The 27,273-nt window shown below is 50.8% G+C and overlaps 2 protein-coding genes across 5 annotated transcripts; one reads left to right on the plus strand and one right to left on the minus strand.

The window, feature by feature from the left end:
• Positions 1 to 853: 853 nt before the first annotated feature.
• TMEM220 (transmembrane protein 220) lies at positions 854 to 11,493 on the plus strand. The gene is made up of 6 exons (XM_039231579.1): positions 854 to 946; positions 1,438 to 1,467; positions 5,236 to 5,296; positions 7,369 to 7,492; positions 8,844 to 8,903; positions 11,279 to 11,493. The coding sequence occupies exons 1-6, from the start codon at positions 854 to 856 to the stop codon at positions 11,412 to 11,414; spliced, it is 504 nt and encodes a 167-aa protein (XP_039087510.1). The 3' UTR covers positions 11,415 to 11,493.
• A 3,610-nt stretch (positions 11,494 to 15,103) lies between these two features.
• Positions 15,104 to 27,258, minus strand: ADPRM (ADP-ribose/CDP-alcohol diphosphatase, manganese dependent). 4 transcript variants are annotated; one of them, XM_039231533.1, is made up of 5 exons: positions 27,204 to 27,256; positions 22,983 to 23,049; positions 19,867 to 20,486; positions 18,960 to 19,076; positions 15,104 to 15,811 (listed from the first exon to the last, which is right to left on the minus strand). In XM_039231533.1, the coding sequence occupies exons 3-5, from the start codon at positions 20,468 to 20,470 to the stop codon at positions 15,501 to 15,503; spliced, it is 1,032 nt and encodes a 343-aa protein (XP_039087464.1). In that variant the 5' UTR covers positions 20,471 to 20,486; positions 22,983 to 23,049; positions 27,204 to 27,256; the 3' UTR covers positions 15,104 to 15,500. The 4 variants fall into 4 exon arrangements, with proteins under 4 accessions (XP_039087464.1, XP_039087463.1, XP_039087462.1 ...); XM_039231532.1 differs by lacking the exon at positions 22,983 to 23,049 and having other exon boundaries at positions 27,204 to 27,258; XM_039231531.1 differs by lacking the exons at positions 22,983 to 23,049; positions 27,204 to 27,256 and adding an exon at positions 26,411 to 26,913.
• Between the last annotated feature and the right edge of the window lie 15 nt (positions 27,259 to 27,273).

Consider the following 27,273-nt stretch of genomic DNA (forward strand, 5'->3'; position numbering starts at 1 on the left):
GGGGATCGAGCCCCCGCTCAAGCCGTAAGGACCGTCCGGAGCCAGCAAGCCCCCAACCCCCGGACAGCGACAGCACTGGCGGCACACACCGACCTTCGCCCTACATTTTCCTTTAAACCCGGAAGTTGGTCTGGCCCCTCGGAGACACTGAGAGGCTGGTCCGCCGTCTCTCCGGTGCTGGCCTCACTGAAACAAACCCCTTCCTAGTTCCCCCACCACCGGTCGCCCTGCCTTTGGATTTTGTCAGCGGCCAGTGACCGAATCCCGTCTGTGTGCGGCCCCAGGAGCCAGGTGCGCTCTTGGGCAAGTCGTCCAGTCGTTCTGAGACGCGCTTTCCCCTTCTGTGAAATGGGGACATAGCACCTTCCTTGGCCACGTTTTGGGGAGAATCTAAAGGGCAGAGTAGTAAGGCTCAAGAAGTGCCACTTCCTTACCCAGCGAGCGGCCGCCAGTGGCCACTCGACACCTGGGCGTCTTTGGGGCAAGAAACTGGCTCAGGACAAGTTGGGTCCCCGGGAGAAGGGGCCCTCCCGCCATTGCCTTGCTGCAAGCCCCGCCCCATTCCCAGCCGCCCCGCCCCTAGGCCCGAAGCCACACCCCCTCCCCGCCCCTAAGCCTTCACACCAGGCTCCCTCTCCGTCATCCCGCCCCGACGCCCCGCCCCTAGATCCGGAGCCACACCCCCGCCACGCCCTTAAGCCCAGACACCACAACCCCGCCCCGCCCCTAAGCCTTCACACCAGGCTCCCGCCCCGCCCCGACGCCCCGCCCCTAGGCCCGAAGCCACACCCCCGCCCCGCCCCTAAGCCCAGACACCACAACCCCGCCACGCCCCGCCCCTAGGCCCCGACCGATGGCGCCTGCAGAGGGGCGCTGGGCCCCCGGCCTGTGGCGGGCCTGCAACGGGCTCATGGCCGCCTTCTTCGCGCTGGCGGCCTTGGTGCAGGTCAGCGCCCCGACTCCTGGCGGCGGGCGGGTTCCCGGCACGCGGTGTGGACTGACGGGGCCGCAGGGTCGGGGGTCACGCCCGGGAGCCCCCGCCCCTGTCCCAGTGGAAACCAGGCGCATTCCCGTGACCGCCCGCCCGCGTCCCCGAGCGGGCACCCAGCGCGGTTCAGGGCCCGGGAGAACCCTCTGGGGCGCGGGGACCCGTCACACCTGCTTTGGGCCCCCTGGTAAGGGCGCTCCTTATTCCTCAGACGCGGGCCCTTCCGACAAGCGGTGCCGGGCTTGGCTCGCCTCCAGCGGAGCCCCTGCGCAAGTCTTTGCTGCGCGCGCCCCTGCGGCCCCGCCCCCCGCCAGGCTGTGTCCGACTCCGGGTCAGTGTCCCCGCCGCCTGGCGCCGCGCCTGTGCCCAGCAGGGCTGGGACGCATCGAGGAGCGGGCCAGGCCCGGAAGCGGGGCACCACACTAATGCCGGACGTCCTGTCTTTGCAGGTGAACGATCCAGATGCTGAACTGTGGATGGTGAGTATGAGCTGCCTGCCTGGGCCCCAAAGAACTGTGGGGCTCACTGCCCCCTGGTCCCCCTCCCGGCTCCATGTGCAGAAAAACTCGGAAATAAATTCTTCGTAAGCTCTTTTCCCTAAAGTATCAGAGTTCGGGGAAGGGATCAGAGTAGTAATGGGGGCGGGGGGGAGAATAAAAGAATTTCCCAGACACAGGTGGGCCTTTCGGCAGTATATATACCCTTTGAATAAAAAAGGGCCAGCTGAGGACATTTTTCTGAAGACACTGGGTAGACCTCCCAAGGTCAACTGAACCATTCCCCGTGAACCATTCCCCCTTCCCAGACACTGCAACAAACATTTGACCAGAAAATGGCAGGATGGGCGTCTGTGGTTCTCCTAATTCAGTGAGTTATATTTATAAAGAGAAATCCAAGTGCATAAAATCTCCAGAATGCATCTAACCGATGCTCGGAGGAGGCAGAGATCATCCACATATTTTCTGAAATATCTGGATTTGGCCCAGTTTCTTTCAAAATGGATACACAGGACTGTGCGGTATCACCCGCCAAGAGGACTTTTGGCTTTGGAAGAATATTAACTGTGTACAGATTATCAACAAATTATTTATAATGTGAAATTACAGCAATTTGTTAGTGCAGAACTCCTTCTGATATTGCTTACTGTCCAGATTCACACGCCCTTGCGTCAGAGCAAACTGCCTCTTCCTCAGAGCTCGGGGCCATGTCCTGATTCCAAATGTCATTTCCCTGCGGACAGGTGTCCAGCGCCCAGCTTCATGGTGAGTTTCCAAAAGACTGCTAGATCCTTCCACCCGTATGTCACGCTGGCTTCTACAAACACGCCGAGGTCCTGCCCAGCATCTTTGCCTCCAAAGCCCCCTCCTCCTCCTGACTCACGCATTTCTATCAACAGCCACATCGTCAGGGTCGTGCTTGCTCCAAATCACATCTCTCGGTCCCTCACCACCACCTTTGAGAGGCTTTCAGAAAAGAAAACCAAGGACAAAGCAACCCAGCAGCGCCCAGTGGAGGTCTGACTGCTTATCTGTATGGCCTCCGTACACTTCACCTCTCGCTTCATGCTTAGACGACGTAGCACCTATAGGCAGCACGCCCCTGCAGACACCCTCTTGGCCAGGTTACCCTCCATCACCTCCCACGTGGACTCCTGTAATAGCTTCCCAGTTCTTGGAGCTGCCTCTAATCTCTTCCGCTTCCCACACACCGCTTTCTGCTTCAGAAACTTCCCTCATTCCCCCAGGATCCCTGTGTTACAACTCCCCAGGTTGGCACTCAATGCCCACCACAGGGTGGCTCCAACCCCACCTTCCAGCCTGGGCTTGGAAGCCTGCTCCACCTAGAATACTGAGTGTGCCTTGCCCCTAGATTCCTGTATCTCATTCTCAAGCTTCAAAGTCCATCACAAATGCTATGCCACTCACAGAAATCTCTTTGCCTCTTTCCCATAGGTTCTGACCATCCTTCCTTTGAACCTTTCACACGAACACATTCTGCTTTACATTCGAGTTGGCTCTGTACATGCCAGCTCCCGGGAGAACAGGGACCAGGAATTCCTTCTCCTTGGAAATCCTCAGGCAGCCTAGCATAGAACCTTCTACGGCGGTCCTTCTGTACAGACCGCTGCATGAAAGAAAGAATGAATCGATGCAAAGATGAACCAGTACTAGGTAACTGGGCCCTAGGGGCTTGTACTTCGCACCTGGCTCATTTCCACATCCCCTACTTCATCTTGCTCATGGAGGATTCCTGTATCAGGATGCATATGGCATATGTGAGCAAACAACAGAAAATCTGCCTAGCATCATTATAAAAATAGAGTATCTCACTTAACAAGAAGTCCAGAGGGAGCTGCTTAGTGGCCAACGACATGATCAGAGACCTGGGCTTTCTTTCTTCTCTGCCATCATCCAGACATCATCCCCAGACAAGGAGGGCATCCCAAGTAGGAAGAAACAAGGCAGGAGCAAAATGGTTTTTCCTCCTGTGCTTTCTCCCCTTTTACTGGGGAGGAGATGTTTCCCAAGAAGCCCTTCAGACAGGCGGCTATTCGGTGCGTGCACACCAATACAGCGTACGGTCTGGGTCATCCTTCCTGCTCGGTCAGCGTCCGTGCATAACCGGTTGTTAAAATGCTCTGGTATCAGCCTTGACCCGCAAGACTTCTTCCCACATTTCACCCCGGCCGAAGAGGTTGGGAAGCAAATTGGCTTTTTCAGCTGTCATAATGGCAGGCGGACAAGAGAGACATTAGGAATGAATGCCGTGGTGGGGAGGGGGCGCCTGGCTGGTTCAGCCAGTGGAGCACACAAGTCTTGATCTCAGGGTTGTGAGTTTAAGCCCCACGTTGGGTGTGGAGATTCTCTATAAAAAATAAAATCTTAAAAAACAGGAAGAAAAAGAAAGAATGCTATGATACTCTTGAGTTTAAGTAAATACAGTAACTGGGGCACCTGGGTGGCTCAGTCATGAGTGTTGAACTCTTGATTTCGGCTCAGGTCGTGATCCCAGGGTTGTGGGATCGAACCCCACATGGGGCTCTCCAATGAGCATGGAGCCTGCTTGAGATGCTCTCCCTCTTTCTCCCCGTCGCTCCCTCTCTGTGTCTCTCTCTGTCACTCAGTGGCTAAGCCATGTAGGTTTTCATCAGGGGAAAATGGACCCCTCACTGCCCCAAGTGTGGACCTTGGAACAAGAGCAGCAGCATCCCCTGGGAGCTCGTGAGAAAGGCAGGATCTTGGGCCCTTCCCCAGACCTCTAGAATCAGACCTGCTTTTTAACAAGGTTTCCTGGAGATTCGTACACACACTGAACTTCGGGAAGCGCTGGTCTGACACCCCCCCCCCCCCCAGTAGCGTGAATGCCTGCCTGTGTGAGAGAGGCCCAGAGCTGCAAATGTCAGTCCTGGCCATCGCTCAAGGAGGAGTGGGAAAGAGGCGCGGAGCCTGTCATCCAGATGCCCTCTCTCCCCAGGATCAAGGCGGACGTGCTTCTTAGTTGAAAACAAATCACTTAAAAGGTGAGCCACCCACAACTCCCAAATAGCGAAGGGCTTCTGACACGCGCATCACAGTTGATACGGTTAAGCAGCCGCATTTCTTGGAAAGGCACCTGCTTCCCGTCAGCCTACCACGCGTATTCTCGCTGCCCTCTGCCCACAACACACACGCAACAGTGAGTTGGGCTACAGTCCACTTGCTGTGCTTAAGGCTTGAAATCAGCCTCTTTGGGGTCTGTCTTCCTAACTCCAACATAGCGTGTCAACAGTTTCCAAAATGAGGCGCCTGATCTTACCTGACGCATACGCACCCAGTAAACGTTCCGCGCTCTGGCCTGCAGAACTGGAGTAGTGAGCGGGACGGCCCACAGGGCCAGGCCCAGGGGGGCCACGCAGCTCGCTGTGGCCGCTCCTGCCCTACTTTTCAGAGCATTTGCTTTTGTGCAAGTGAGGAAAGGCCACACGGCGTGGGTGATGCTTGAGGCGCTGGGAGGTCGGTGAGTCTGGAGACCCAAACCCTGCTCTCTCGCGCTGCTGAAAGAGCCTTTCCTGAAGTGGCCTCGTCTAGGAGGAAGGCAGGAAGCGAGGACCTGGCCCAGTAAGCGCCATGCCGGCAGATGGCACCCCGTGCCCGCCTGTCACTGCAGTGCGAACTGTGCAGCCTGAGGGCCGCCTGTGCTTTCTCCGAACGCCTCCGAAACGGGGCGTACTTCTTACCCCGCGTGAACTCCTCTCTCTTTGCTAACAGGTGGTGTACACGGTCCCTGCTGTGCTGACCTTGCTTGTTGGACTTAACCCCCAAGTCACGGGTACGAGCCCTGGATTCTGCAGGGAGATGCAGCAAGCCAGACTTCTAACGATGAGTCACGGGGCTCTCCAGGCCTTCTCGTTTCCCAGGACGGGAGGAGCTAAGGCTCAAGTAGACCCCCCCGCACCGTCTGCAGGCAAACGTCCCGCCAAACCAGGACAGTCTTTTACCACCTCGGGACCCGAGGTCGCTTATGCTGACGGGCACCAGGGGCTCTGCGGGTTAGCCCGTGGGAGAGGAGGGCGTCAGGCAGCATGCTGACTTCTACAGTCACCAAGCTGAGGGGAAGTCAGCAACGCGCCAAGCTTGTATCTCCGTAGTCAGGGCCGCTCGGTGTCTATTATGGGTTTACTCCTCACCGATTCTGCTAAACCCCAGCACCAGCCCCGGAATCACTTTCTTAGCGGAGCTCATCCAATGCCCATGTGTATGGCCGTGTATATGGCTGGCTACTTTATGTAGGGAAAAGGTTTATAACATCCATCCAAGTTTCTAGGCTTTTCAGCAATACATGCTGCTCTCCCTAACCCCCTCCCTCTGTCCTGTTATAGTACCAACAGCAGTGTATTTCATGCTTTTTCATGTTTTCCCCCCGCGAGGCCATAAGCCCCTTAACAGTGGGTCATGTCTAGCCTATCTCTGCCCAGGCCTCGCTGACAGAAGGCCAGGAATATGGTTTCATACTTAATGCTTGTTGAGTGAATGGATGGCTGTAAAATAGAGGCTTTATCGTATATTTTGTAAACTGCTACCTGGAATGAAATATACATATGTGTGTGCACGCGGTGTGTATTCATATACATATATATACACGTTGATATGTATATATACACATATATACATACATGTACATATATGTATTTTTCATCTCATATATAAAACCTCGCAGGCGGGTATACCTATAAAAAAATCGTCTTAAAATAGCTGGTCTGTATTGCCCACAATCTACCTACTTCAATGCTGGGCAAAACATAGCTGCTTTGCCTTTTACAGCCCTAAAAACTCAACAGACCTTACGTTGGACAGTTTTATACCATAAAACCATGCCTTATAACAAAAAAAAACCCAAAACATTTTACTGTGTCTACTGACATTTTCTTATGAACAGGGACTGTCTGACGGGTCATTCCTCACTGTTGTGAAAACAGCTCCCTAGCCAGTGGGGCTTCAGAGCTCTCAGGGCCTTAGAATAAAGACGGGCGGTTCCCAGCCGGAGGGGAAAACGCGTGGCCCCAGGTGCACGGGCCCCTAGTACAGGCGCCAAGAACTGGTGTCTGCATCTTTAAGGTGTGTGAGTTCGGACCCCGTTAGTTGCAGGCAAGGGAAAAACTCAGCTCAAATGGGCTGTGAGCTCAAACAGAGATGTACCGGGGTACTCAGCTGAAAAACTCCAGAGGGGCGCAGCTTCAGGCGCTGGTGCTGGCTCAGAACTTGAACTTCTCAGCACCTGTCAGTTCCACCACGTGCCCCACCGACTTCAGTCCTGGGCCCCTGGCGGCAGCCCAGCAGGTCAGAGTTCACTTCTTCCTGCCACTCAGTCCAACAGAAGGCAGAATCTGCTTCGCTTTCTCCACCAACACCTCGGAACTGAGTCATTGGCCCTGACTTGTCAGCTGTTCATCCGGAGCCAAACCGTCATTGCTAAAGGGATGAAATGCCCTGACTAATCAAGCTAAGGTCCAGGGGTCTGTGACACATGGCCGGGGGTGTGGGAAGGGCGGATCCCCAAAGAAAATGGGGTAGTCATCACAGAAAGGGGAATCGCCGGAGAACTACAGTAACTGCCCACTTAAGTTCATTATTGCTGCTTTAACCGCTGTCATCCCCCAAAACAAAACTTAAAGAAACCCCAGCCGTTTTGTCTTTTTTTTTTTTTAAATAGGCTCCACGCCCAACGTGGGGCTTGAATTCAGGACCCTGAGATCAAGAGTCACAGGCTCCACCCACTGAGCCGGCCAGGCGCCACCCCAGCCTTTCCTGAAAGCTTTAGCTGAAAGCAGAGCAGGTGTGAAGGGACCGTTTTTCTCTGGGATGTGATTCCAGGACTGATGGTATTGGAATATCTGTTTTTAGGCAACGCCATCTGGAAGAGCATCTCTGCAGGACACACGCTCCTGTGTGCCGTGTGGGCTGGCGGCCTGGCGCGCCACCTCTGGCTTCACTCACGACAGGGCGTCCTGCATGAGGAAGAAGGCAGGTGAGCGGCGACTTTTGCTCTTTGGAAGGGGTGGGGAAGAGCTGAGACACCTGTCCCTGTGCAACCCCTGATCTGTGGCACAATGACAGCGCCCTCAGCCACACCAGCAGGAAGAGGGACGGTATGGCCTCCCTGGAGGCGCTCGGAGAAGCTGAAGGAAAGATGGAGCCATGAGTCACACCCAGCGCCACGTACCACATCCCGCAAACACTGCTGAGGCAGTCGGCACATAGGTCAGGCAGCTGACCTTGGCTCCCTTACAGTGAACGAGCCAAGGAAGCCGTACACTTAACAGTCTGGTCTAACCAGGGGAAAACTCTATCAGCATTCTGATTTAGTTGTGGTTCTGGCCAAAATCTTACCTGCGAGTGTGATGAGCCCTCACAGGTGAGACCTCACCTCAGAGGTCAGGATTTTACATCAGCCTCTGTCAGCTCCCCGCTTTGTCAAGACCATCTGATCCGATCTTATCAACTCTTCGTTTCCTTTGCCACCCCTGACTCCCCAGCCCCGGGCATAGCCCCCTTCCCTTCCTGTCCATCCTGCTGCTACACCTGCTAACACCAAGAGTTAGAGACCTAGAAGTTACTCATCCCTGGAGGGTGCTTCTTTGTCATAGGCCGTAATCCTTGGAACACCAGAGAGCAAGTCAGGTTGGGCTGAATGACTCCACCAACTTCAGGCCCATGAGTCACTCCAATAAGTTCTGGAGTTCAGGCCCATGAGCTACTTCCGGTTATTTCCGGAGTTACTTCTGGCTTCCAGTGGTACCATGGCCAGCTATGACCATCTTCTACTTTATGTAAGAGATGTGCGCTTTTAACGCATATTTCTAGAAGCATATACCCACCCCCAAATCGTTAGCTGCCTCATACTACAAATCATTCCTCCCCACTAAGATGTGATCCAGTCTCCTACAGCACATGCTCAATTATTGATCTGAATCCATCCTTTGCTAACACTGACCCCTCTAACAGTGTAAAAGCGACGCCTGTATGATAGATCCAGGATCGTTTCCTTGGTTGTACTCTATTCCTCCCAGTGACCTGAAGTAAGTGACTTATTATCTGAGGTGGTTGGGTTTTTTTTGTTGTTGTTCAGTTAGAAGCTGAGGAGCAGTGATGGAGCTCACACCTGCCTCATAAGATGAAACTCATATTCATATAAGGCTTTCAGTTGTCTGAAAGAAGTAATTGATGACTCATGGCCAGACTTGAAAACATTCTATAGATGCTACACACCTTGGGGGAAGGTCATCTAGTAGCAGAAGCTAGTGGTCATGGAGAGAAAGGGACGATATCCAGGTTACTTGCAGCTACTTCAAAAATCTGAACCATGTGCTGTTTTACAGGGAGCTGTTTGGTCTGGTGATTATCACAGCATGGATGAGCCTATGCCACAGTTCGCCAAAGTAAGTTTTCAACTCATTAGCTAAGATCAGATGTCTCGGGGGCACCAGGGTGTCTTAGTCGGTTGAGAGTCTGACTCTTGATTCTGGCTCAGGACATGATCTCACGGTTCATGGGATCAAGCCCCATGTCAGGCTCTGTGCTGACAGTGTGGAGCCTGCTTAGGATTCTCACTCTCACTCTCTCTTCCCCCCGCCCCCCAACTCGGGCACCATCTCTCTCTCAAAATTAATTAACTTTTAAAAAATGAATAAATCACTTGAAAAAAACAAATTAGGAACACTGACAGAAGAAGAAATATTCCAGCACAGTTCCATAACTATTAAAGAAATTGAGTCCACTATCTAAGTTTTTCCTAAAAGAAAACTCTAGACCAGATAGGCTAACTGGAGAATTCTACCTAACATTTAAGGAAAAAATAATGTCAACCTTTGACAGACACTCCCAAAGAACAGAAAAAGGCGAAACACTTTTACAATTCATGTTATGAAGACAGAATAACCTTGATACCAAAACTTTGACAAGAACATTAAATAATAATAATAATAATAAATAAATAAATAAATTACCCAGCAGTCTCACTCATGACCACAGACTGGAAAATCCTAAATAAAGCATTAATAATGAAAATCCTGCAACATGTAACCCAACCACCCCCTTGGGTCTACTCTATGAACATGGTTTAACATTCAAAAACCAACCAATGCCCTCTATCACATTAAGAGAATAAAGGAAGAAATAAACTGTCTTCTCAATCTACAGAGAAAGAACATCTGGTAAAATTCACCATCCGTTCACAAGAGCTCTTAGAAAACAGGTGTAGAAAGGAACTGAACCTGATAAATCGTGCCTACACCAAAGCTTGAGATTCAGTGATGAGCAGGTGCAAACTTTCCTTCTGAGATCAGGAAATGGTGAAGTTAGCCACTACTGCCACTTCTACTCAACAAAGTTCAAGCTAGTATTGTAGCCAGTCCAATAAGGCAAGAAAAAGAAATAAGAGGCACAATGACTAGAAAAGAAAAATGTTCACTATCCGTGGGTAACACGATTGCGTACACAAAAAGATCAAAAAGAATTTTAAAAGTTCTTAGAGTGATTTTATTAGCATGATTGCTGCCCACTAGGCGGATGTACCGAAATCAACTGCATTTTTATCAACAAGTCACAGAAAACAAAGTTAACCGTAAACAAGAGCATCAAGAAATCAGTTCCCTGGGAATAAATCTAGAAAGAGACAGGCAAAATCGCTATGAATAAATCTATAAAACGCTGTGGGAGAAATGAAAGAAGACCTAAATAAGTGGAGAGATAAAGCTGTACTGGGAAAAGCATAAACTAATGAAAGAATAAATCTAGACACGGGTCCAGCCACGCGCAATTAGACCCTTGACTTTTGACCCGGGTAGCAGTACACGTGCAGTGAAGAAAGGCTGACCTCTCGGGGAATTGTGCTGGCTCAAGGGAATACCCGTATGGCCAACCTTTCCCCACCTAACTTTCATAAACAGCCAGTCCAGCTGGATTACAGATCTAATGTGAGAAACAAAACACTAAGACTTTTAGAGAAGATAACCCCAAATCTCTAAGACCTTGGGGAGGAAAAGTTTTCTTAAACAGGATATAGAAAATCATTAGGAAAACATCAGTTTTAACACTACCTAATTAATCAGTGACTTCAGTTCCTTAAAAGACGACATTATAGGAGTGGAAATAGCTATTTGCATCATAAAGAAACAACAAAGATGGGCATTGAGAATGAAGGACTCCCTGGGCGCCTGGTTGGCTCAGTCGGTTGAGCGTCTGACTTTGGCTCAGGTCACGATCTCACAGGTTGGTGGGTTTGAGCCTCACATGGGGCTCTGTGCTGACAGCTAGGAGCCTGGAGCCTGCTGTGTGTCTCTCTCTGTCCCTCCCCACCTCACGCATGCTCGCTCTTTCTCTTTCTCAAAAATAAACGTTTTTTAAAAGGTTAAAAAAAAAAAAGGAATGAAGAACCTACAAAGCAATAAGCTATACCAATAAAAATTAAGAAAAATTCCTATAGGGGCGCCTGAGTGGCTCAGTCGGTTAAGCGTCCGACTTCGGCTCAGGTCACGATCTCATGGTTCGTGGGTTCGAGGCCCGCATCGGGCTCTGTGCTGACATCTAGCTCAGAACCTAGAGCCTGCTTCAGATTCTGTGTCTCCTTCTCTCTCTGACCCTCCCCTGCTCACACTGTCTCTCTCTCTCTCTCAGAAATAAATAAAACATTTAAAAATTTTTAAAAAAAAACTCCTATAAAAATGTGTCTACCAAATTCAACCTCTTTGTTTCCAAAGCAATCCACAAATGTTACTGGATTTTTACGGATAATCGCTCCTGTGTGTCTTTGTAGGAACCCAGTTGGTGGAAGAATCCAGTTGGCTACTGCGGTCGTAATCGCTCTCTTCCCATTCATCTCTTGGGCCTACATATACGTAAACAAGGAGATGCGGTCCTCCTGGCCTACTCACTGCAAGACAGTCCTTTAAGTGAAGCCCAAAGTCCCATTCTTTAATTTTTTTCTTTAATTTTATTTTTGAGATAGAGAGAGACAGTGTGAGCAGGGGAGGGGCAGAGAGAGAGGGAGACACAGACTCCGAAGCAGGCTCCAAGTTCTGAGCTGGCAGCACAGAGCCGGACCCAGGGCTCGAACTCACAAACCACGAGATCATGACCTGAGCTGAAGTTGGCACTCAGCTGAGCCACCCAGGCGCTCCCAAAAGTCCCATTCTTAAAATGAGTATTGTCAATCGAGTTTTTATAGACACGGTTGTAACAAGCCAATGTCCTAGGAACTTCAGGTAATCTGAGCTAATGTTAGAGGTGACTTTTAAAAAATGCTAAGAACTTTCTGAGGATGCCTACCATGCTGCACAGAGTCGCGCGGGACTGCTAAGAAGGGTGACGTTCAACTGGGTCCCTGGGTAGTAAAGGCTGCAGAACAAACGTTCAGAAATACGAATTTTGCCTCAGCTTACCCCTGCCTATATGACTTGGGCAAATATATAAACCCCCTGGTGGATATTTCGTCATCTATTAAATAGGATTAAAACCAGCTCTGCCTTACTTATGCAGTCACAGGGATTAAACTGGGTAACATGAGTGCCTCTCCAAAACACCAAGTGCTTACAAAGGCCACAAGTGATTAAAATTGAGGAAAGCCGGGTTTGGATGGAATGATAGAAACAGAGGTTCAAGAGTCGGCTGTGGCCCTGAACTGAACTCCTCACGCTGTGCAGGGCAGTGAGCTCGATGATGCCCAATGAACGAGCACGTCTTGGAAAGCAAGGAGAGTCCGGGAGAGTAAAGGAATTGGGGACCAAAAGGAAGCAGGGGACATTAACTATGTTGTAAATGAAAAATACGACCAAAATCGATACACATTTTTTTTTTAAATGAACGTCAAAGGTAACCCTGGGGAGAAGACCGTCTCGGAGCCGTACTCTCCAGCGTGGTAGCTTACATTACCGTAACCAGGGTGCACGTACACACGTGACGTGGTCACACGACAGTAGTGCATGTGCACGTGTGTGACACGGGAACATGGCCGCGTCGCGTAGCGACATAACCTGCCGACAACCGTGCGATGTGGCCCTGAGCGCCTGAGATGGGGCTACGCTGAGGAAGTCCAATTCTACATTTTTCACTTTAATTTTATAACCTCTCAATTCAGTTATTGGAAAGCTTAGGAATGTGTCTGGAACGCTTCTTTTAAGTGCATTGGGAACAACGTGGGTAGATGAATCTGCTTCTTTAACTGCAAGTTTTGTGTCTAAATACGGATCACATATTAACAATGAAAATGTGGCGTCCCAATGGATGGGCTGTTCGTGTAAAATACACATTTGGGTTTTAAAGATGTACAAAAAGAATATAAAATGTTCTCGTGTTGATTACAAGTTGAAACAGTTTAGCTATATTTGTGTTAATATAAAATATATCATTAGAATTTGTTATGTTTCTTTTTACTTTTTGGAGTAAATTAAATTACTGCTTTTAAATTACTTATGTGGCTCCGGGCGTATTTCTGTCGGACGGCAATTTTTTGGGGTTAGCATCAAACTCTGGAGTCGAGATACTGTTTCACAAGAGTTAGGAAATATTTCACTCAAAAAAAATATTAGTACCAGTCACGCATCAGGAGAGAGGAAATAATTCTGGCCATTTGCTTGCTTTTACGGCCTTGAATACAATATTAAGGATTCTATAAATACTTGTTAAAGGAGGTACGTATGTTTTGTGCTTGGTTTATACACAGTGGTCACTGGACAGGCAAAATTCTCTAGCAAGATTCAGATGAGGGAAAAGGGAAAAAGGAAACCTTGTCAACTGTAAGCAATGGACGTAAAATTTATCTGAAGGGTCAAAAAAATACACAAAAGGGATGTCAGTGTTCCAACGTATGCTTGGCTCGCATGAGACTTCTAGATTTTACACCTCTTTGGATGTAAGTGCTGAAGTCACACACGAAGAAATGGATTTATCTGTGAGTCCTGTATAGGATCTACCTATCCTCCAGGGAATGCCTGATTCCGTGCTTAAAAGACAGTAGTGTTCCAGATCGAAGGAAAAAAAAAAAGTGATGTTCAAAATACACTTTCATCGTATCCGCGGCCCTCGCATCACTGTGAATTCTGCAAATACACGCAGTTCCTTTTATATCTCTGAGCACAGAGCTCTTGGTAGGAGCGCTGCCTTCGGAAAGGAGTATTTATTACTGAGACTGTTGTAAACTCTGTTTCTCCACTGAAAGTAAGCTTAACGTTTCTGTTATCAGAGCCTCTGCCTTCCCTCTGTCTATTCTCTGCCCTCTGGCACCCTTCCCCATCAGCCTCTCCTCCTCTGAAGACTGAAAGGCACCTGTAACCATACTTCCCCAGCTCGGAAACTGGAAGGCTCCTCACTGTCTGACAAGCTCACTACTAACTCTGGGCTCATCATTCAAGGCTCCACAACACGGCCCTCGCCGGTCCTCTGCCTGCGCTTTCTTGCCACAACCCAGGTGCCTTTTGGCGAGTCTTGACAGCACTACTTACCACTCAGCTCAGCGTGATGCCCTCATCTCTGCTGATGCCCTTCTGCCTGACACCCTGTCAAGTGCCTCTTCCTCCTTCAAGTCCTCCCTAATCCTGTTCAACAAGAGTGAACTGCCCTCCTCATTCCCAGGCCTTTCTTCACACATTTGTGTCTCCGGATGGTGAAGTCGGTGAATGCAGGGAGCACATTACAGTCACCCCTCCGGTGACCCGAATATCGGCCCCAAAGGTCGCTGGTCCGACCCCCCAGAACCTGGGACTGTCACCTTGTATCACAAAGTAGACTCTGCGCACATGATTAAATTAAGGATCCAGAGATGGGAGCTGATCCTGGATCAGCCAGGGGACGGCTCCACGTAATCACAGCTGTCTGGATAAGGGGGACGGGGGGAAGGGGAGGCTTGAAGAGGCCACGCTGGTGGCTCTGAGGGTGGAGGTTCTAGAAACTGGGATACAGACTCTGCCGCAGAGACCCTCGAGGGGGCGTGGCCCTGACAACACCTTGAGCTTGGCCCAGGGAAAATGATTTCAGACTTCTGACCTCCAGAAGGACCATATATGTGCTAATTTAAGCCACCAACATGGTGGTGATTTGCTGCAGCAGCTACAGAACACGAATACACCTCTTCGCCTCGGAGCCGAGGCGCCCAGTGAGCCGGGGGACTAGTACTGGGTGTGTTCCCTCTTGATGTTTCCTCAGGCCCGGACTCAACTCCCTCTACGCTTCAACAGTCTCGTTCCCATCTAGTCAGTTTCCAGGAAGAAGCCTCAGCGCATGGGTCAAGCAGGTTAGCGTGTCCCGTCTGTCTATACAGGGAGCGTCTGTCCATACAGGGTGCGGAGAGTCATTCGTTCAGCCCCGTGGTCTCCCACGGCCCTCGCTGCTGCCCAGAGGCCGCAGCAGCGGGTGCACGGCCGCGCCGGCTCTTGGTCCTGCCTTGCTGAGAATCCTGAGGGGACCGCGTGACTTCTCTGGGGGCCCTTCTCACAGCCTCGCGCGGGAGAGGCCACGCATTCACCCATTAAGCAACTGACTTGTTTACAGGACAGGAATACAAGCCGGTAACCGTACAAATATGCTGGGTATTCTGAGCAAAAAATGTCCAGAGCTCGTGCACACGGCAGGATACACAGAGTTGACCTGAGCTTACTTCATTTTTTTATTACGAATTTTAAGTTACACAGTTAATCTATGAATACATCCTCTACGTCCTCCTTGGTTTAAAAAAAGAAAAAACTAGCCTGATTTCCCGTCAGGCTAAATGAAGTCTGTCTGGCGGACTCCACCAGCCCCCTCGGCCTCTGCCCTGGTTTATTCACGCCACTTCACTCGCTTCGTGTCCAGTCCTCAGCTCGGGATCTGTCATCCAAAAATGATGTTTCAGAGCATCTCGTGAGCTGGTGCGCACGGAGGCCACAAATACATTTTGTTACGTGAACAGAACGCCAAACGGGGGACTGAGGATTCTGGGGGCAGAGGAACAAAAACACCGAGCGAGGCCACTCTCTTTCCATAGAGGTAAAACGAGATCATGCAGACTAAGCCTGGAGAGCGTTCCCCCGCTTGTAACTCATGACTCTGTCTGGAACCCGGCCCTTCCCTTTCAAGAGCATCTTGTCAGGGTAGACGTAGACTGTGCCGAACGCCTGGCTGTCCGGCGCCGTCTCTATCACGCCCTCTAGGTTGACGTGGTGCACACCAAAGGGGTCCTCAGAGTAGCCGCCGTCGTGAGTGTGACCGGCAAAGAAACACACCACACACTTGTGGGACCAAATCACGGCCAGGGCATCTCTGTAGTTCCAGGCCAGGCACACACTGTCCGAGGCCTCGGGGTAAATGGGGAGGTGGCCTGTCAGTTAAAGAGAAGAAGAGTTATGAGCCAATCAGGAAATATCTCTTTCATCAAAATAAATGGCTAAAAGCTAGCACGCGGGGGAAAAAGGCCCATTGTTCCAGATCGACTAAGCCCAGCGAGTGCACACACACACGAAGCTCTGGCTGCTCTGCACCCACAGCCCCGCGGCGTGCAGACGGGGGGACAGTCCGCACAAGAGGCGAGGCCAGGACTGCAGAGCTCCCCACGGCGCCTGAGGACGCACGGACACCAAGAGACCCGGACACAGACGCTGTGCTGGGGTCCAGTCTGACGCGTCTCCTTAGAGACGCAGAAAGAGGTGCTCCTAGATTTAGGAACCGTTCCGGGATGCGTCAACGGGTTATACGTCATCTACACAGACACTCAATGCTTTAAAACGGATTCGTGCCATTTTCAACACCTCCATGAGAGCAAGCTAGCTGGAGCCATTTAACAGATGCGAAAAGCGAGGTACAGCAGGGACTATTTGTTCGAGGTCCCACGGCAGGTGTGTGCAGGGAGAACCCCGGGAATCTCGAGCTCCTGACGCCGGGACACACGTGAGGTCACGCCACCTGTCATTCGCGGCGCGGGCACAACAGCTCACTCAGCTTCACTCCTTCCCCATGAGTCACTTTCCTTTTCTGTTCCTGCAAACTGTTACTTCTATTCTGACATTTATTCTGAATTTTTATTCTGTTTTTATCTATTAGTTTGTAATATGGTGTCAACAGCCCCCTAAAGAACCAAAGGCGCCCCAAGAACTTAAAAGAGTTTGCATGTGCGTGACACACCTGCTCCTGAGGCCACGCTAAGGGCTCCGGGCCCAGAGAGGCCAGGTGGCTTTACAGACCAAGCGGCCATATGACTCAAGTGACACAGGGACCATCTCCCCGTCCAAGCGGCCCTGGGCTGCAGGAACCTCCCCTGTCCTCCCTGTCTTCCTCACAGCTCCATTGACGTTTCCAGAATTCTTTTTCCCCACTCCTTCCTGGGAGCGCCTGGATACCCAGTCCCTGGGCTTCGCTCCTCTGCCTGCACCTAATGCCCTGTGATCCAGGAATCCGTCCCGAGGGTCACGAGCAGTCTTCCAAGTCCTGCCCGGACTCCCCACTGTGAATTTCAGACTCAAACACCCAAACTGCTTCTCAGCATCTCCCGTGATATCTCCAGGCCTTGAGACTTCACATTTCCAAACCCCAGTTGCCGAATTCTCCACCCAAAACCCCTCCTGCTGCAGGGCCCCCACCAGATCTCTGCCCACAGCTGTGCTACCCTCCCAAGTGCACGGCCAAGCCCCAAGTGCACAGCCAAATGACCTCAGTCCCCAAAAGTCAAGCGAAAGAGCACAGTAAAATGAAAGAAAATTGCTTATCAGCCATTTTAAACTTTGCCATAGAAAACCGCACATGCTCAGTTGCTAAAGGTTTGTTCATCGGATTCTCAGCTTACGGGAAAAGGGAGAAACTAAGAGACAGCTAACGGAGGCAGGTTCCTGCAGTAAAAAGAAACGGGAAAGGCAGGACGGGGCGGGGAAGGACATGGGGGGGACCCCAGTTCCCACCGAAATCATGCGCCACTGCAACATCCACGTTACTTCATTTCTGTTTCCTGATCTTTGAAACTGGCAGGTTTGAGGTATGACCTGTAGGTCCCTTTCCGCTCACGTCCTCTGAAGTGACAGGCCCGGCCTGGCAGCGGGAAGCTGAACAGAGACAAGTCGAGAACGAGCCCGGCTGCTGAAGAGCCAGGGAGTGTCACACCAGGGGCCCCGGGGCACCTTGTGGCTCGGAAGGACACCTGATGTAACGGCCGCCGCAACACCCCTACTCCATCCACGCGCTTTCCCGCGGCAGGAACCGATCACCAGGTGAGCCCTACGTGCAGAGACGTGCGCTTCTGTTCCACCGACTGTCAGAACCGCCTGCTGTTTCCAAGGGGTTCTCATGTCCGTAATTCCATGTGATACAATACTCAGGAAGCCAGTCTGTGGTTCCGCATTTACCCCGGGTCACATGGCTCACCGAACACCCAGGGTCAGACGGCTCACACGGGTCCCGGGGTCACACGGCTCACATGGGCTCCTGGGCTCACACGGTCACACGAGCTCCCGTGCACAGAACGGCATGGCATCCCTGCGACCCCAAGCACAGTCTTCTCAGCTGTCACCATCAATTCTACAGCAAGGATCGAAACGCAGACCCCAGGCCAAGGACACCAGCCACACCGCAAATCCAAAGTCAGCTCTCCGTGTGCGTGCGCACGCCTGCTGCTGAGGGCACTGAAGCACCTCCAGGTCCCTAGAGCCTGCAACAGCAGCGTGTCTGTGAAAGGTGATTCTAAGCGGAAGTCGTGCAACCCCCATCTGCTCGCGACGGCGCGGCAGCCCCGACTCCAGGAGTGACGTCCTCACCGCCAGGCCATCTCGCACCCGCACTTGTTCCCAGCTTTACTGCCAACTCGACAGCAGACGCCTCTGTCGGGGCCACAGTGACGGCTGGCAGAGGTCTGGTGTGGGGCCTGGACTGAACTTCGCACTCGGGCGTTACAGCTGACCGTGGACAAAGGCCTGACCTGCGTGGGTGCACGCAGACACAGATTTTACAGTGCTGTCAACGTTCTTCTCTTCCCTACGATTCCCTTAATACTTTCTCCCCGCTAGCTCACTTGTAAGAATACGGCACAGAATACACGTTAAAACAGACAAAATATATGTCAATCAACTGTTTATGTTCTCCATGAGGCTCCAAGCCAATAGGAGGTCATGTGTCATTTAAGCTTCTAGGGAATCACAAGTTGTATGTGGATTTTCGACACTGCAGGGGGTGGCGCCCTGTCCCCCACGGCGTTCAAGAGTCAACTGTACACGTACACTGATCCCATGTGCTGAAATTCTACTTTGAGACCTAAAAGGCCAACTCCCAGGCACTAACATGTGGCAACATGTTTTTGCTATTTTACAGTTCTTTCCTGGCTGGGCCATAAATGTCGGTCTTATACTCAGGTTCTCAATATTAAAAAGAAGAGGAAGCATTCATTTCACAGCAAGAGGACATCGCAATGTAAACATTACTAGCACGCGGTCGACCTAATTCTCCCATCCTCTAAAACGCTGCTGTGACCAAGTAATTGAAATACTTACTCACAATCACCACCTTTTCCTGGTTTGTGTCCGAGAAGGTGAGAACTTCGTTCAACCAGTTCAGCTGCTCTTGGCTGAATCCTCCGTTGAACTGGACAAACTGGGGCTCAGACAGTCCTGAAATGAATGAGGTACGTTAGGCCCATCAAGCGTGTTCAGTTTTTCCCTCCTTTGGGCATTTGAACTCGGCTAACATGGGGACACCTGTACCTTTAGGAATATTAGGCAGCAGCTGACTTAAAACAAGAAACCACCAGGATTCAGGGCGACGCAGGGATGAATCGTGCTGTGCTGTACACCTGCTCTGCTTACCTCACGGACCTTCTGCGTCCTGATGCCCAAGGTGCCCTCCGCGGGGCACCCTGCCCTGTCCTGCCCTCTGTCCCCAACACTCCGCCCACCCCACACCCCCGAAAGACGACTCCTTCCAACCTCCAACCATGCAGGTTTCCACTTCCATGTGCTTCTCTCGGGAGAGGCCATCTCCTCCGACCACCGAAGCCAAAACGGCAGGTGATCCCTGTAACGCTCTATGTGATTTTCTTGGTAGGATTTATCACTGTGGAAGTAATTTCATTTGTTTCATGTATCACTGGTCCCGCCCATCTACGTCTCTGTTTCCTCCACTCAACCCATTAAAAAGAGAAGGGAAGCCGTCAGCATTGCTTATGGCTCTGACTAGCTAGCCCTAGAAAAACGGCCTGGCCCAGGACATTCAGATATCCATGAAGCGCATCCTTAACCAGCGGCAACCAATCCACGCGCCATGAGGCCTGTGAGAAATCTGGACCCTGAAAAATGGCGACAATATACTTTTACCTTAATCGTCCATCTTCCTGCTGAATAAAAGGTAGCTGAAGAATTTAAAGACAACGTATTAGATTCTCAGCTCAAAGGAATAATTCACCTTGAGGACTGTTCAATTCCGAGTTTGGATTGTGACCCCTCAGTATCTTCAGACACTGCTGGTACTTTGCAGAGGACTGGTCCACGCCTAAGACGCTCAGGTCGTAAGCATCCAGCAAGATGAACCGGAACTGGGGGAACGGTACAAAATGGTAAGCATAGTAGCTCTCGGAAGGCACGGTCTCGGGGTGGCGCACAATCTGGTCTTCCAGAAACTTTGTGTTCAGTTTGGAATTGGTTAGGTAGTGTCTGCTGAAGTTGTAGAACTCGTGGTTCCCCCACGTGTGATGCACGGGCGCTTTCAGCGTCTGGAATGCGCTCATAACAAGCTCCAGCGACTTCTCGGAGGTTTTATACTGCGCGTTGTATCCGTCGATGACGTCCCCCAGCTGGAGCACGCAGCGGGGCGGGCTGCCGGCTGTGTTCCAGTGCTCGATGGCGCCCTGCAAGTGGACCAGGCTGTGTCTGTAGTAGCGCCGCCTGTTTCCCTGGAAGTTATAGCCATCCTCCAAGTCGGCATACTGAATATCTGCTATGACTCCAAAGGAGAAGAGGAATTCCGAGGTCTCGCTCAGTGGCCCAGGACTGGGCTTGCCATCATCCATAACCTCCACACGGGGTCTAAAAAAATACGTTAAGTAAAACAAAATAAAGTTAAAATGGATAACCACGTCATACACAGCTCACTCTCCTAAATGCACTGAAGAGAACGGGAAGGTGAATGTTAAGCGTTAACCCGCCAGGCGGCACGTTAGAGAGAAGTCCATAGTCTTAAAGTCGACTGTCTTGGGTCCAAACTCTCACGTCTTTGACATGGTTCCATTTTCTCATCGTAAGGTACACGATCGCCTGTATTCTTCACAACGGTACCAATCTACCAAAGGGTGCTATCCTATCGTGAACAGGCATTCTAATTCCAGGAAAGTCAAAGTCACATGTGACAGAATTTGTCATTTTACACACAGACACACGCACAGTACGTTCTTCCACAAACACCAAACCAATTCTATCAAAAATGTCAGGATTCTTTTTTTCAGAACGTTGTATGTTACACTCATGCTATGTGCTTGATACGTGAGATTCCCCTTAGAGACTATTTCTGTGTCAGGCTGGTCTTTTCTCTTCTTTGGTGGCTACGTCACGCGAAATAACTTTCTCGTGTTTTACATCTGGAATAACAGGGAGAGGAAATAAAGACACGAGAGGAATCATTTTAAACAAACAAAATCCAGCGTACGAACTATAATATCGATGTGACTGAGAGATAATGTTCCTGCTTCTTGAACAGCTAGATTCTAATTTGAACCAGCTTTTCTTAACCTGAACATTAGGTACCCTGTACCCACAAGTGAAATGGAAACTACATAATCTTTCCTTCTCACACATGATCTGTGTCCTGCCTCACTAGCCAAGAACAAGGGATTTAGTCCTGAGAAGCTATTATTTTATTAACTTGCTTATAATCTAAATTTATAATCATTTCTAATGCCTTAAAAGAGCTAAGAACACTAAAGATTAAGAGAAAAATCAGGGGCGCCTGGGTAGCTCAGTCAGTTAAGCATCTGACTTCAGCTCAGGTCATGATCTCAGTTTCTGGGTTTGAGCCCTGCGTCTGGCCCTGTGCGGACAGCTTAGAGCCTGGAGCCTGTGTCAGATCCTGTCTCTCTCTCTCTCTCTCTCTCTGCCCCTCCCCCGTTCACACTCTGTCTCTCTCAAAAATAAACATTAAAAAAAAAATTTTTTTTTTAAACCAAAGGCTATGGTCCTAAGTCATGGACTATTCTTTTTCTAAGTCTACAGTAATAAACTGCGCTGTGGTATCTAAGTTTATTAAGGCCTAGTTGTTTCTAAAACAACAAATTCATTTGGAATTTCTAAACTCACGTTCCAGCTACTGGGACGTACAGTGTGTGCGGTCCTCGTCGACAGACCGCTGCTGTCAGAGGTGAGGGCAACACTCCTGTCGGCAGAAAGGCCGGACTTGAATGCGGCTTGAGGACCACAGGCCTCTTTATTCTGAAACTGCTGTTCACGAAGGCCACGATTCCACTGGATCCACCAGACAGGCGCTCCCGCTACTTTCCTCCTTAGCCGGGCTGGGGGAACCCGAGCCCTGACACAGGCAAAGAAGCCCTAGAAAGGATGGCGGTCCTGGAAAGTGGCTTGGCGTCCTTACGCTTTTTTCCCTCCCGTGCTCGCTTCCTCGTACAGTCCCATCTGCAAACCCCAGTCGACAGCGAGGCAGTCAACGTGTGGGAGGTGGGTCAGATCGTCTGATCTGAAAGGTGAACAACTCAGATACGGTAAATCTACGACACCTCCAAGTCTGATGAGTCTGTAGTCGTTCTGGGCTGCAGATACTTGTGACTTAGAGTGCGGAATCATATGGGAAACTCCAACCAGAAGGGAAGTGAGTAAATGCGTCCCCGGAACATTAGTACCAAAGCTTCCGAGAAAATGACTTCTGGGAGCTGTTCTCCCTTGTCAGATGAGCCTGTTTGTTTTTGTGTTTACACCCAGAAGTTGTAACGCGATCACCTGTACAGTGGATCTGCTACCGGGAGCTTTTAGTCCCACTCAACTTGACCTTCTCCGGGACACAGCCATTATTCTCGCCTGCCTACCCAGTATTCACTCTCTGTGCGTTTGGTCAACAGCACCCCCATCTCCTTAGACACCCACACTCTCAGTGCACGTCTCAGTGCGCGTGGTGTGACCTTCCCCTGCTCGCGGCAGAGGCGTCCCTCTGGTCGGTCAGGGGCAAGCCCGTGACCCAGGCGAGTCAGCCGGCCCCAGCTCCGGGACTGTTGCTGGAGGTATCTGCCCAACTACTGCTGCCACAGCGCAAAGCTGGTGGCGAAGACTGCAGATGTAGGCAAGGCCACCTGAGAGGAAACCCAAGCCAGACAGGAGGAGGTCGGAATGACGGGAAGAAGCCAAGTCCTGGAAACGTTAGGTGAGTGCCTGGACCCACCTGTCCCTGTTGATCATTTCATTCTACCGGCCATCAAGTTCTCTCAGTAAAGCCAAATGGAACGGGCTCTAAGGTCCCGTCAGATACACCTTCCACCGAAATGCAGTTTAGAGAAACGCCAGGGCAAACTAAGATTTGCCAACCTTTTAATGAAAATTCAGCAACGTGCGGAGAAGCATCAAGGGCCACACACGGGAACAGTAATGTGTTCTGTGGGAGAAAGGAGACATGTAATGTCCCAGTCGTACAGCTTTTAATAAGGCTGGGGCACCTGGGTGGCTCAGTCGGTTAACCATTCGACTCTTGATCCCAGCTCGGGTCTTGATCTCAGGGCTGCGAGTTCGAGCCCCGCACTGGGCTCTGCACTGGGTGTGAAGTCGCCTTAAAAAACAAAAGAAAAGAAAACAAAAGAAAATAAGGCTAAAGATGGGGAACATACCATTGTATGAAATAAATTATTCTGAAGAACAGAAATGAAAATCGGTACTGCAATCTGTTAGGAGAAAGGCAGGAAGCAGGAGGGAGGGGCAAGGCCACACGCAAGGAAGAGTCAGAAGTGAGTAAGGCGGGTCGAAAAGGAAAACCCCAAGTGGACAGGGACGGACCCACCAAACTAATTCAATGTCTTTCGTCTGGTCCTACAGGATGCGGGGAGCACAGAAAGATTGCTTTTGGTGGACAGAGAGATAAACTCAAGACACCTCCAGTGAGGAAACAGGTTACTAAACATGCCAGGGGCGGAAGCGCTTCAAAGTGCCCACCACCCTCCACCAGACACACACACACAGAAGCGGGTGAGGAAACAGTAATCGGGTTTTTTTAAAATATTTTAAAAAAATTTTTTACTGTTTTTATTTATTTCTGGGAGAGAGAGCATGAGCTGGGGAGGGGCCGAGAGAGAGGGAGACACAGGATCAGAAGCAGGCTCCAGGCTCTGAGCTGCCAGCACAGAGCCCGATGCGGGGCTCGAACCCACGAACCGTGAGATCATGACCTGAGCGTTGGATGCTTAACCGACTGAGCCCCCCAGGCGCCCCAAGAAAGGGTAACTGTTGAAGCCAGTAATGGGTACATGAGGTTTACTCTCCCTACTTTTCTGTGTGTTTCTAAATGTCTGTAAGGTTTTTTTTAAACGTATTTGTAGAGAAGATCAAGTCTAGATGAATTAGAAGACTAAGAGTATAACATGCTCTTGAAAAGAAAGGAAAATCCCAGGTTGCAAGTGAACTTTGTTCTGAAAGTTTGGACTGCACACCATTATATGTGACATCACCGAAGTTTTAGTTACCAGGCAGCAGGCAGGCTGCTGAAGGCTCTGGAATCAAAGACCTGGAAGTGAACTGCAGCCCCAGTTTTTCCCGGAGTGAAATAATCCTCATCGGCACTTGTGAGATTCAACTAACTTACACTGTATAGCGATCTACCTTGTAAATCACAAGGCGCTGCATGCATGCTATTTTTTAATTATCTGTCTGAAAATTATATCTGCCTGGTGAACCTCAAAATAACCAAAAACTACTGCAGGTTTTTATAAAACAGAATATGGTAGGAAAAAAACTCTACCAGATTTTCAAAAACTTTATTAGTCAATTCCTACAAAAGCTCCTTCAAATAGTCATGGTGCATGATATGCAGGCAGCATTTTGTGAAAACTTCCTTAGGTTTGAATAATTTTTAAGAACAGGAAGAAACAGGGGCGCCTGGGTGGCTTAGTCGGTTAAGCGTCCGACTTTCGCTTAGGTCATGATCTCACGGTTCGTGGGTTCGAGACCCGCGTCGGGCTCTGTGCTGACTACCAGCTCGGAGCCTGGAGCCTGTTTCAGTCTGTGAATCTCCCTCTCTCTCTGACCCTCCCCTGCTCGTGCTGTCTCTCTCTCTCTTTCCTAGAAATAAATAAAACATTAAAAAAAAAAAATTTAAAAAAAAAAAAAAAGAACAGGAAGAAACAGGGGCGCCCAGGTGGCTCAGTCGGTTAAGCATCCGACTTCGGCTCGGGTCATGATCTCACAGTTCATGGGTTCAAGCCCCATGTTGGGCTCTGTGCTGACAGCTCAGAGCCTGGAGCCTGCTTCGGATTCTGTGTCTCCCTCTCTCTCTCTGCCCCTCCCCCACTCATCCTCTGTGTCTTTCTCTCTCTCTCAAAAATAAATAAGCATTAAGAGTTTTTTTTTTTTAAAGAACAGGAAGAAACATCCCAAGGATGCTTACTTTCTGCAAACTTGCTACAAGATGATAACGAATAAAACTTCTGTAGTAAGACTGGCAGAAGGCTGAAGCTGCAAGTCCAAGTCCATCAAGCATCTACGATGAACTTGCACGTGAAGACAGCCCTACGCTATTGTCCAAGGAAAACAAAGCGGTGGGCAAACAAATCTGGATACTAATACGGAGAGACAGGCAAGAGGAACTACAGCGATAGAGAGAGATGCTCAAAGGCTCAGCCAGAAGTGTCTTGGGGAAGGCGGCCGGTGGGGTAAGCAGAGTTTTCATACGCAGAGCCCATGGGACGGGTGGCTGTGGAAGGGAAAGGGGGGGGCAGTCTTGGCCTATAAGTGTGCTAAATATCGCAGTAACAGGAAAGCTGAGGCTGGAAGGGTTTGTGTCTAGGCACGTGGGGCGGGAATCTGGACCTGAGACCGAGCAAACCGGTTACCGTGCTGGGAGCCACACAGAGTCAGGGCCTTGCCGTCCTAGTCAAGGCAGCCTGACTTTACGCCACGTACCAAATCAGATCGGCCTGGTCACTGCTGACAGAACAAACATGAGATGATGTTACCTAGGTTCCGTCCTCTTTCAAAAACAGTACCTAAACTGAAGGGGGAACACTTCCTTGCTGATCTCCGTGGCTTAAAAGACATAATAAGAGAGACCGGTTTACGCTAGAAAATATCTTAGGTACCTTTTCACACTAGAGATTCACGCATCCATGAAATGAGGCTTAGTTAGAGGTGTGATCAGCAATTCATCCCACGTATACTTATAAAACACCTACTTCGGGTCAGGAATGGTTTGGGAAAGGAGGATTATATTTAATACTGTAAGTGTAATATGAAATAGTTGTAAGGGCGCCTGGGTGGCTCAGTCGGTTGAGCGTCGCCTTCGGCTCAGGTCATGATCTCAGGGTTCCTGAGTTTGAGCCCCCCTCCCCTCAGAATAGCTACCGTCAGCGCAGAGCCTGCTTCAGATTCTCCGTCTCCCTCTCTCTCTCTGCCCCTCCCCTGCTCACGCTCTCTCAAACATAAATAAAACATTTTAAAAAATGTTTTTTAATTAAAAAAAAGAAATAGTTGTTAAAAAAAATGCTTTGGTAAACAAATTAAGAATAAAGCTATTGAAGGAATCACTTTGGCAAACAAAATTCAACAGCCCAGATAAAAATAACACTGCGTTTGAAGCTGTATGATGGACATACTTAACATGCAAAGGAGCAATTTAAAAAGATAAACAATAATTTTATGTGCTCCTTGCCTCAATGAGCAAGGTGTTTCTGTATCCTTTTGGCAATCTGAGAGAAAACTCCCTGGGCAAACAAATCCACAGAAATAAAGAGGATTAAAAAAAAAAATGTTACCCAAGGGCAATTCCAGGACAGAAACTGTTGCTTTGAAAACGATCTGAAGTGCACCATGTACTTGGAGCAGAACTTCCAGAAAATCCCATCTGGACCCTCGGGCGTCACCGGGCCCCAACTTGACGGTCCTGGGCCAGCGGCGCGGACTCGCGGACGCAGCCGCCCCAGGCCCCCAACCACCGGGGCGCGAGCTGCTCGCTGGAGGCTCGCCGACGAAGGCCACGCGGGGGTGTGATCCGAAGTTCAGGAAGAGAATTGGGCATTTACCTGTGTTTTGCCAATCCAGCGGGGAGGGGAGGCGTTAAGAGTGCAAACACGGAGAGATTTAGGAGGCAAATCCTTCGCGGACGTGGGAGGCCCAGGGATGCTCGGGCGCTCGGCGCGGGCTGCACCCGAGGCAGGCGGTGCCAGCCTGGCCCGCCGGGCGGAACCCGGGACCCGAGGCGCGGAGGGGCGTCGGCGAGAGCGCCTGGGACGCGGGGGCCCAGACGGCTGGGCCAGAGCCGGGCTCCCAGAGAGGCGACGACTGCGGGCGGCCGGCACCCCCCCTCCCCACCCCGGCCGCCCCAGTTCCCCCGGAGCGCGAGCCCCCACAGGCGGCCTCCACACGGGGGGCGCGGCGCGGTCAGAGCCCCGCGGCTCCCGGCCGGCGTCCAGGCGGGGACCGGGGCTCTCCGAGCGGTGGCCGCCGCCACGCCCCCGCCGCCGCCTCCCGTTCCCCGTCCGCCGCCCTCCCGCGAAGCCCCAGCCCAGCCCCGGCCGCACCCGCCTCCAGCCGCAAGGAACCACCTACCGCGCGGCGGCTCCGCTGCCAACAGCTCCCTGGCTACGGGCTCGGCGACCTCGCCACCAACGAGAAGAGC

This window comes from Hyaena hyaena, unplaced genomic scaffold, assembly GCF_003009895.1.
Source record: "Hyaena hyaena isolate Hyena2069 unplaced genomic scaffold, ASM300989v1 scaffold_58, whole genome shotgun sequence".
Classification (NCBI taxonomy): Eukaryota; Metazoa; Chordata; class Mammalia; order Carnivora; family Hyaenidae; genus Hyaena; species Hyaena hyaena.

Excerpts from the sequence above, each read along its gene's own strand:
- ADPRM (XM_039231531.1), bottom strand. The coding sequence starts at position 26,499 with ATGGGATTTTCTGGAAGTTCTGCTCCAAGTACATGGTGCACTTCAGAT. Across the intron at positions 19,077-19,866 it reads GGAATTGAACAGTCCTCAAG|GACTGTCTGAGCCCCAGTTT; the intron begins GTGAATTATTCC and ends CATTCATTTCAG. Across the intron at positions 15,812-18,959 it reads GGAAAAGGTGGTGATTGTGA|GCCACCTCCCCATTTACCCC; the intron begins GTAAGTATTTCA and ends TTTAACTGACAG.
- TMEM220 (XM_039231579.1), top strand. The coding sequence starts at position 854 with ATGGCGCCTGCAGAGGGGCGCTGGGCCCCCGGCCTGTGGCGGGCCTGC. Across the intron at positions 947-1,437 it reads CGCTGGCGGCCTTGGTGCAG|GTGAACGATCCAGATGCTGA; the intron begins GTCAGCGCCCCG and ends CTGTCTTTGCAG. Across the intron at positions 8,904-11,278 it reads CTATGCCACAGTTCGCCAAA|GAACCCAGTTGGTGGAAGAA; the intron begins GTAAGTTTTCAA and ends GTGTCTTTGTAG.